Source organism: Oncorhynchus tshawytscha, linkage group LG06, assembly GCF_018296145.1.
Source record: "Oncorhynchus tshawytscha isolate Ot180627B linkage group LG06, Otsh_v2.0, whole genome shotgun sequence".
Classification (NCBI taxonomy): Eukaryota; Metazoa; Chordata; class Actinopteri; order Salmoniformes; family Salmonidae; genus Oncorhynchus; species Oncorhynchus tshawytscha.
The window spans coordinates 41,652,656-41,663,320 of NC_056434.1; the positions used below are offsets into that span (position 1 = coordinate 41,652,656).

The window sequence follows — 10,665 nt, forward strand, 5'->3', positions numbered from 1 at the left end:
TCTTTATAAAAACGCATATATCACTTTACCCACACTTCCCAAGGAAAACTATTTGTAAAGAAATTGTAAAATATATTTTATATAAAAAAATACAGGCTTTGTGTTTCTGAACGATTCATCATGTTTTGTTGACATTATCGCCAGAAGATGCTCGATGAGAAAAGGTGCTCCTTCCTCACCGCTTTTCCCTGATGATGTGACGGGCCATAGACCGGTTTTCCCCGGTTCATTCTAATGGAACTCCCTCAATGCTCGGGAAATCAAGAATGACGCTTGAAAAAACCTCTAGTTTTGACTGGCATTGAACCTTCATATAAATATAGCAAGCAGACAATATACAAGGAATTTAGTTCATCATCAAGGTATGTTGACTATTAGTTTATATTACAATATTTGTATCTTATCGCTGCAACTTCGTTTAGCGAAACAATGTAAAACACATGCAACGTCCGAGAGTAAATTGACTTATCATCGTCACGTGATCATCTTTAACGTCCCGAAGTGATACATTGTACCTTGAATTGTAGCAAATGCATTCTAGCAAATAGAATAAGCATTAAATGTATTGTCGGTTAATAAATAAAAAATGTCTTCACCAAAACAAGAACAATACTTACATTTCGATTATAGACTATATACTGAAATAACATGACATTGATGACAATACATATCTATTTATTTTAGCCACATATTTCCTGCTGTTCAAAGGTCATGCATAGGGTGTTTAAGGTAATCATATACCCATTTGATTCTTATAAAATGCAATTCAAATGTTTTATGACCTTAGTACAGCTGTCTTGTCATAGCCCAAGATCTATGGCTGTATTAGTCAATGTTTGTTGTCATTTGAGTGTTTGTAAACAATTTATAACTTATATGTTTTAAACTATCATGACAATCTCAGACTGTCAATCCTTGCATCCATAGCGCTGTCTATGAATTTTAGAGCGTTTACATTTCCCCAGCCCCATCCCTCAATTTACCCCAAAAGTTGGTGGGTTAGACTGTTGAACTGGCAGATTGTGGCTTTAAATAGCAATAGCCTATTATGTTTTTCCCCTCAGCCCATTCACTATGTAGCTGTCAGTGTCATTGTTGAATTATTGTAAACGTGGGTCTAAACCCTTAACCTTTGTTCCCCAGAATGTCGCAACGAATTAACGATGTTGTGCGGCTGTGTTGCGAGTTATCTGCAAACCAACAGATAAAGACCACAGTGAAGGGATCTTCCAAAGGGGCGGTGGCAGCAGGAGGACTAGCCTTTGCAGGAGGACTGGTTGGAGGCCCCCTTGGCATCGCTGTGGGTGAGTGAGTTTTATATTAATCATGAGTTGTTTGTCTTCCATCTAAATGAGAATACTTACACAACTTGTCCTCTCATATAGTAGTGTGAACTACCACATTTAACCATGGAAAAAGGTCTGGGAATATGGCTGAATATAAACAGTGTAGTTATTCTCTCCGCCAGGCAATTAAACAAGCGAAATGCCGGTACAGGTACAAAGTGGAGTCGCAATTCAATGGCTCAAACACAAGACGTATGTGGCAGGGTCTACAGGAAATCACGGACTACAAAAAGAAAACAAGTCACGTCACGGACACCAACGTCATGCTTCCAGACAAACCAAGCACCTTCTTTGCTCGCTTTGAGGATAATACAGTGCCACCGTCTCGGCCCGCTAACAAGGACTGTGCCCCCCTCTCCTTCTCCGTGGCCGACGTGAGTAAAACATTTAAACATGTTAACCCTCGCAAGGCTGCTGGCCCAGACGGCATCCCAAGCCGTGTCCTCAGAGCATACGCAGACCAGCTGGCTGGTGTGTTTACGGATATATTCAATCACTCCCTATCCCAATCTTCTCTCCCCACATGCTTCAAGATGGCCACCATTGTTCCTGTACCCAAGAAGGCAAAGATAACTGAACTAAATGACTACCGCCCTGTAGCACTCACTTCTGTCATCATGAAGTGCTTTGAGAGACTAGTCAAGGAATCATATTACCTCCACCTTATTGGCCACCCTAGACCCACTTCAGTTTGCATACTGCCCCAACAGGTCCACAGACGATGCAATCGCCATTACACTGCCCTATCCCATCTGGACAAGAGGAATACCCCTGTAAGAATGCTGTTCATTGACTACAGCTCAGCATTCAACACCATAGTACCCTCCAAGCTCATCATCAAGCTGGAGGCCCTAGGTCTCAACCCTGCCCTGTGCAATGGGGTCCTGGGCTTTCTGACGGGCCGCCCCCAGCTGGTGAAGGTAGGAAACAACATCTCCACTTCGCTGACCCTCAACACTGGGGCCCCACAAGGGTGCGTGCTCAGCCCCCTCCTGTACTCCCTTTTCACCCACGACTGCACGGCCATACATGCCTCCAACTTAATCATCAAGTTTGCAGACGACACAACAGTAGGGGGCTTGATTACAAACAATGATGAGACAGCCTACAGGAAGGAGGTGAGGGCACTTGGAGTGTGGTGTCAGGAAAACAACCTCTCACTCATCATCAACAAAACAAAGGAGATGATCGTGGACTTCAGGAAACAACAGAGGGAGCACCTCCCTATCCACATCGAAGGGACAGCAGTGGAGAAGGTGGAAATTTAAGTTCCTCGGCATACACATCACAGGCAAACTGAAAATGGTACACCCACACAGTGTGGTGAAGAAGGCGCAACAGCGCCTCTTCAACCTCAGGAGGCTGAAGAAATTTTGCTTGTCACCAAAATCCCTGACAAACTTTTACAGATGCACAAATCGAGAGCACCCTGTCGGGCTGTATCACAGCCTGGTATGGCAACTGCACTTCCCTCAACCGCAAGGCTCTCCAGAGGGTGGTGCGGTCTGCAAAACGCATCACCGGGCGCAAACTACCTGGCCTCCATGACACCTACAGCACCTGATGTCACAGGAAGGCCAACAAAAATGATCTAGGACAACAACCACCTGAGCCACTGCCTGTTCACCCCGCTACCATCCAGGAGACGAGGTCAGTACAGGTACATCAAAGCTGGGACCGAGATACTGAAAAACAGCTATCTCAAGGCCATCAGACTGCTAAACCGCAATCACTAACTCAGAGTGGCTGCTGCCTACAATGAGACCCAATCACTGGCCACTTTAATAAATGGATCACTAGTCATTTTAAACAATGTCACTTTAATAATGTTTACATATCTCACATTACTCATATCATATGTATATACTGTATTTTGTACCCTCTATCGCACCTTGCCAATGCCGCTCGTCCATTGCTCATCCACATACGGTTGAAGTCGGAAGTTTACATACACCTTTACATACACCTTAACTCCCACAATAATTTTGGCCCATTCCTCCTGACAGAGCTGGTGTAACTGAGTCAGGTTTGTAGGCCTCCTTGCTCACACATGCTTTTTCAGTTCTGCCTGCAAAATTTCTATAGGATTGAGGTCAGGGCTTTGTGATGGCCACTCCAATACCTTGACTTTGTTGTCCTTAAGCCATTTTTCCACAACTTTGGCAGTATGCTTGGGGTCATTGTTCATTTGGAAGACCCATTTGCGACCAAGCTTTAACTTCCTGACTGATGTCTTGAGATATTGCTTCAATATATCCACATAATTTTCCAGCCTCATGATGCCATCTATTTTGTGAAGTGTACAAGTCCCTCCTGCAGAAAAGCACCCCCACAACATGAGGTTGGGATGGTGTTCTTCAGCTTGCAAGCGTCCCCCTTTTCCTCCAAACATAACGATGGTCATTATGGCCAAACAGTTCTATTTTTGTTTCATCAGACCAGAGGACATTTCTCCAAAAAGTACGATCTTTGTCCCCATGTGCAGTTGCAAACCTTAGTCTGGCTTTTTTTATGGTGGTTTTGGAGCAGTGGCTTCTTCCTTGCTGAGTGGCCTTTCAGGCTATGTCGATATAGGACTCGTTTTACTGTGGATATAGATACTTTTGTACCTGTTTCCTCCAGCATCTTCACAAGGTCCTTTGCTGTTGTTCTGGGATTGATTTGCACTTTTCACACCAAAGTACGTTCATCTCTAGGAGACAGAATGCGTCTCCTTCCTGAGCGGCATGACGGCTGTGTGGTCCCATGGTGTTTATACTTGCGTACTATTGTTTGTACAGATGAACGTGGTACCTTCAGGTGTTTGGAAATTGCTCCCAAGGATGAACCGGACTTGTGGAGGTCTACAATTTGTTTTTCTGAGGTCTTGGCTATTTCTTTAGATTTTCCCATGATGTCAAGCAAAGAGGCACTGAGTTTCAAGGTATGCATTGAAATACATCCACAGGTTTTTACATTTTTTTTTATTTATTTCACCGTTATTTAACCAGGTAGGCTAGTTGAGAACAAGTTCTCATTTACAACTGCGACCTGGCCAAGATAAAGCAAAGCGGTGTGACACAAACAACAGAGTTACACATGGAATAAACAAACATACAGTTAATAATACAATAGAAAGTCTATATACAGTATGTGCAAATGAGGTAAGATAAGGGAGGTAAGGCAATAAATAGGCCATAGTGGTGAAATAATTACAATATAGCAATTAAACACTGGAGTGATAGATGTGCAGAAGATGAGTGTGCAAGTAGAGATACTGGGGTGCAAAGGAGCAAAATTAAATAATAGTATGGAGATGAGGTAGTTCGATGGGCTATTTACAGATGGGCTATGTACAGGTGCAGTGATCTGTGAGCTGTTCTGACAGCTGGTGCTTAAAGTTAGTGAGGGAGATACAGGTCTTCAGCTTCAGTGATTTTTGCAGTTTGTTCCAGTCATTGGCAGCGTAGAACTTGAAGGAAAGGTGGCCAAAGGGGGAATTGGCTTTGAGGGTGACCAGTGAAAATATACCTGCTGGAGTGCGTGCTACGGGTGGGTGCTGCTATGGTGACCAGAGAGCTGAGATAAGGCAGGACTTTACCTAGCAGAGACTTATAGATGACCTGGAGCCAGTGGGTTTGGCGACGAATATGAAGCGAGGGCCAGCCAACGAGAGCATTCAGGTTGCAGTGGTGGGTAGTATATGGGGCTTTGGTGACAAAACGGATGGCACTGTGATAGACTGCATCCAATTTGCTGAGTAGAGTGTTGGAGGCTATTTTGTAAATGACATCGCCGAAGTCAAGGATCGGCAGAATAGTCAGTTTTACGAGGGTATATTTGGCAGCATGAGTGAAGGATGATTTGTTGTGAAATAGGAAGCCAATTGTAGATTTAATTTTGGATTGGAGATGCTTAATGTGAGTCTGGAAGAAGAGTTTACAGTCTATCCGGACACCTAGGTATTTGCAGTTGTCCACATATTCTAAGTCAGAACCATCCAGAGTAGTGATACTGGACGGGCGGGCAGGTCTGGGCAGCGATCAGTTGAAAAGCATGTATTTAGTTTTACTTGCATTTAAGGGCAGTTGGAGGCCATGGAAGGAGAGTTGTATGGCATTGAAACTCGTCTTGAGGTTAGTTAACACAGTGTCCAAGAAGGGCCAGAAGTATACAGAATGGTGTCGTCTGCGTAGAGGTGGATCAGAGAATCACCATCAGCAAGAGCGACATTAATGTATACAGAGAAAAGAGTCGGCCCGAGAATTGAACCCTGTGACACCCCCATAGAGACCGCCAGAGGTCCGGACAACAGGCCCTCCGATTTGACACACTGAACTCTGTCTGAGAAGTAGTTGGTGAACCAAGCGAGGCTGTCATTTGAGAAACCAAGGCTGTCGAGTCTGCCAATAAGAATGTTGTGATTGACAGAGTCGAAAGCCTTGGCCAGGTCGATGAATACAGCTGCACAGTATTGTCTCTTTTCGATGGCAGTTATATCGTTTAGGACTTTGAGTGTGGCTGAGGTGCACCCATGACCAGCTCGAAAACCAGATTGCATAGCGGAGAAGGTACAGTGGGATTCGAAATGGTCGGTGATCTGTTTGTTGACTTGGCTTTTGAAGACCTTAGAAAGGCAGGGTAGGATAGATATTGGTCTGTAGCAGTTTGGGTCGGTCTAGAGTGTCTAAGCCTTTGAAGAGGGGGATGACCGCGGCAGCTTTCCAATCTTTGGGGATCTCAGACAAATCTGTCGTTCTGCCCCTGAACAAGACAGTTAAACCCACTGTTCCTAGGCCGTCATTGAAAATAAGAAGTTGTTAAAAAAAGAAAGACTAGTAAAAAGGGTTGCAAAAATTTTGGCTGATAATTTTAAAAAGAGAGGGTCCAGATTGTCTAGCCCGGCTGATTTGTAGGGGTCCAGATTTTGTAGCTCTTTCAGAACATCAGCTATCTGGATTTGGGTGGAGGAGAAATGGGGGACGCCTGGGCATGATGCTGTGGGGGGTGCAGGGCTGTTGACCGGGGATAGGGGTAGCCAGGTGGAAAGCATGGCCAGCCGTAGAAAAATGCATGTTGAAATTCTCAATTATCGTGGATTTATAGGTGGTGACAGTGCTTCCTAGCCTCAGTGCAATGGACAGCTGGGAGGAGGTGCTCTTATTCTCCATGGACTTTACAGTGTCCCAGAACTTTTTGAAGTTTGTGCTACAGGATGCAAATTTCTGTTTGAAAAAACTAGCCTTTGCTTTCCTAACTGCCTGTGTATATTGGTTCCTAACTTCCTTGAAAAGTTGCTTATCGCGGGGGCTATTCGATGCTAATGCAGTACACCACAGGATGTTTTTGTGCTGGTCAAGGGCAGTCAGGTCTGGAGTGAACCAAGGGCTATATCTGTTCCTGGTTCTGAATTTTTTGAATGGGGCATGCTTATTTAAAATGGTGAGGAAAGCACTTTAAAAAATATACTTCGTTTTTATTGTAGGAACACAAAGAAATTACAAATAAATTCAAATAAAAGAACAAAAAAAGATATGGCAGTTACAGTGCACTTCATACCTTCCTCATCATATTAGTTATGTTGACATCTTTGAATTAGACCTTTTCCAAGTACGAAACCCATTTTTCACAGTATTCTTGACCTCTCTCCTGTTGAGTTCTTAAAGCAAAGGTCATACGTGGTGTATTTCTTCTACAACGTCTATCCATTGTCACTCTGGGAGGGTCTTTTTGTAGCCATTTCCTAGTGATAGCCTTTTTACTGGCTTCCAGTAGGACCTTCAAGAGGTACTTTTCTCTATTGTGTAAGTTATCAGGTATTTCACCCATGTACAAAGAAATTAATGTTTGTTCTATGTCAAATCCCATTATTTTTCCAATGTTAGATCTTATTTCTCCCCAGTAAGTTGTGGGGCAAGTCCAAAAGATATGAGAGTGGTCCACCCTCAATAGACCGCATTCACTCCAACAAGGGTGTAGTGAGCCAGTCTGTTTTGATTTCAGTTTAGGTGTTATGAAGAAACGTATAACATTCTTCCAACAGAATTCTCTCCATGACCTCGAGTTGGTGGAGCTTTGTTGAGTCTCTAATATGTTCAACCATGTTCATCAGTTATTTAAATGTTAAGTTCCTCTTCCCATTTCTTTTTAATATAGTTTCTAGAATGTTTCTTTGAGGGTTGAATACCCAAGTAGAGATTTGAAATAGTTTTTTTGTTACTCCCCAAGTTGTATGCGTTAGTGAATACTTGGATTAATTTTGGAGGTGCTCGAGGGTCAGTCACTTATCTCCCTTAAGAAATAGTGTCAAACTTGTAGGTATCTGTACAAGTCTTGTTTATCCAAGCCATGTTTTTTTTACTTAGGTCCTGGAAGTTATCTAGGTTCCCATTCCTTATAATTGTACTGAATGATGTGATGCCTGAGGAAAGCACTTTTAAAGATTAACCAGGCATCCTCTTTTTTTTCTTCTTTTTTTTTAACCTTTATTTTACTAGGCAAGTCGGTTAAGAACGAATTCTTACTTTCAATGACGGCCTAGGAACAGTGGGTTAACTGCCTGTTCAGGGGCAGAACAACAGATTTGTACCTTGTCAGCTCGGGGATTCGAACTTGCAACCTTTCGGTTACTAGTCCAACACTCTAACCACTAGGCTACCTTGCCGTCTACTGATGGAATGAGGTCAATATCCTACCAGAATAACCGGGCCAGGTCGATTAGAAAGGCCTGCTCGCTGAAGTGATTTAGCGAGCGTTTGACAGTGATGAGGGGTGGTTGTTTGACCGCAGACCCATTACAGATGCAGGCAATGAGGCAGTGATCGCTAAGATCCCGGTTGAAGACAGCAGAGGTGTATTTGGAGAGCAGGTTGTTTAGGATGACATCTATGAGGGTGCCCGTGTTTACAGATTTTGGGGTTGTACCTGGTAGGTTCATTGATAATTTGTGTGAGATTGAGGGCATCTAGCTTAGATTGTAGGATGGCCGGGGTGTTAAGCATGTCCCAGTTTAGGTCACCCAACAGTACGAGCTCTGAATATAGATGCAGGGCAATCAGTTAACATATGGTGTCCAGGGCACAGCTGGGGGCAGAATGCGGTCTATAGCAAGCAGCAACTGTGAGAGACTTGTTTCTGGAAAGGTGGATTTTTAAAAGTAGAAGCTTTAAATTGTTTGGGCGCAGACCTGGATAGTATGACAGAACTCTGCAGGCTATCTCTGCAGTAGATTGCAACTCCGCCCCCTTTGGCAGTTCTAACTTGTCAGGAAATGTTATAGTTAGGGATGGAAATTTCAGGGTTTTTGGTGGTCTTCCTAAGCCAGGATTCAGATTCAGACACGGCTATGACATCCTGGTTGGCAGAGTGTGCTCAAGCAGTGAATAAAAAAACTTAGGGTGGAGGCTTCTAATTTTAACAAACATGAAACTAAGGCTTTTATGGTTACAGAAGTCAACAAATGAGAGCGAATGGGGAATGGGAGTGGAGCTAGGGCACTGCAGGGATTAACCTCTACATCACCAGAGGAGGAATAGGATAAGGGTACGTCTAAAGGCTATAAGAACTGGTCGTCTTGTACGTTCGGAACAGAGAGTAAAAGGAGCAGGTTTCTGGGCACGGTAGAATAGATTCAAGGCATAATGTACAGACAAAGGTATGGTATGATGTGAATACAGTGGAGTTAAACCTATGCATTGAGTGATGATGAGAGAGAGATTGTCTTTAGAAACATAATTTAAACCAGGTGAGGTCACCGCATGTGTTGGAGGTGTAACTAAAGGGTTAGCTAAGGCGTATTGAGCAGGGCTAAAGGCTCTACAGTGAAATAAGGAAATAATCACTAACCAAAACAGCAATGGACAAGACATATGACATTAGGGAGAGGCATGCGTAGCCGAGTGATCATAGGGGTCCAGTGAGTAGCTCGGCGGGCTGGAGACACGGCGATTCAGACAGCTAGCGGCCGGGGCTAGCAAGCTAGCAGAAGGGCCTTAGAGGGATGTCGCGACGGAAGAAGTCTGTTGTAGCCCCCTCTTGCTGCTACCGACGGCAGTGAAATAATCTGTCTGTAAACAATTGTTGGAAAATTACTTCATGCACAAAGTAGATGTCCTAACCGACTTACCAAAACTATAGTTTGTTACCAAGAAATTTGTGGAGTGGTTGAAAAATGAGTTTAATGACTGCAACAAAAGTATGTAAACTTCCGACTTCAACTGTTTTTATATGTACATATTCTCATTCAACCCTTTAGATTTGTGTATTAGGTAGTTGTTGGGAAATTGTTTGAATGCACAAGCATTTAGATACACTTGCATTAACTTCTGCTAACCATGTGTATATGACCAATAAACATTTGAATTGATAATGTTGTGTGCAGGGTTGAGATCACACATAAGAGGTCCATACACAGAAAAATGCATACAAATGGCTCATAGTCTGTAACACATTTTAAACGGTGTTAACAATGTTTCCAAGGAAATTGATGATTTGATTTCAGACATACATCCTTACCTCATCATCATTGCCTCTTCCTCATTATCTCTGTCAGGGGGTGCGGTCGGTGGCCTACTGGGATGCTGGATGACTAGTGGACAGTTCAAGCCGCTGCCTCAGATCATCATGGAGCTGACCCCGGTGCAGCAGCAGAAGCTCTACGATGACATCATGGCCATCATGGGCGAGGTCCAGTGGACCGACATGGCACAGCTGACTGCCCTGGTCATGGGCAATGCCACCCTACAGCAGCAGGTGACCGCTGCCCTCCTGGGCTATGTGACCAAAGAGCTCCAGGCAGAGGTGCACTATGTCGACTGACAAGGCCTCTATCAGAGAGCACATCTCTTTAGGGGTTTCAAAGGAAAATGGAAACGATGACATTTTGCACAATGTCAAAGGACAATTTAAAAATGAAGGACAATAAATTATTTATTAAAAGTGGGGCTGTACACTCAAGGATGAAAACCTCCATGGTCTGTGAGAAGGGAAGGAGCCACTGATTGAAAGTGCATGAAATGAGTTGTGGCTAATTATTTCAAGGGTTTGTGTGACTATGTATTGACTACCTGAGCTAAAAATTGTGTGAAAAGAAATACAACCTTTTAATTCTTTCAATTCTGTACTCCTGGATGTCAATTATATACATCTGTGAAAGCTGGCACTTATCAAGTAAGTTGTTTCTCATAGACTGGTGTGCTCTGCAAGTTTAACCAGTGAGAATATAGGGGCCTAAGTTAGACCGCCTAACACTTCTTGACGGTTTGGTCAATCATACTTAGACCGCAGTCTTTTTATGCATTTGGTGCCAAAGATCAAGATAATTTAAATTAGTAAAATGTTG

General features: G+C 43.5%; 1 protein-coding gene across 2 annotated transcripts; it reads left to right on the forward strand.

Moving 5' to 3' along the window:
- Positions 1 to 196: 196 nt before the first annotated feature.
- Positions 197 to 10,439, forward strand: zgc:112052 (protein C19orf12 homolog). Of its 2 annotated transcripts, XM_024423863.2 has the most exons (4): positions 197 to 362; positions 685 to 729; positions 1,144 to 1,304; positions 9,877 to 10,439. In XM_024423863.2, exons 3-4 carry the CDS (start codon positions 1,145 to 1,147, stop codon positions 10,140 to 10,142), a joined length of 426 nt encoding a protein of 141 aa, XP_024279631.1. In that variant the 5' UTR covers positions 197 to 362; positions 685 to 729; position 1,144; the 3' UTR covers positions 10,143 to 10,439. The 2 variants fall into 2 exon arrangements, with proteins under 2 accessions (XP_024279631.1, XP_024279630.1); XM_024423862.2 differs by lacking the exon at positions 685 to 729 and having other exon boundaries at positions 201 to 362.
- The last annotated feature ends 226 nt before the right edge of the window (positions 10,440 to 10,665 follow it).

Bases quoted from the DNA above. Each gene is read 5' to 3' on its own strand.
- zgc:112052 (XM_024423863.2), top strand. From the start codon at position 1,145: ATGTCGCAACGAATTAACGATGTTGTGCGGCTGTGTTGCGAGTTATCT. The intron at 1,305-9,876 runs GTGAGTGAGTTT...TATCTCTGTCAG, and splicing joins CCCCCTTGGCATCGCTGTGG to GGGGTGCGGTCGGTGGCCTA.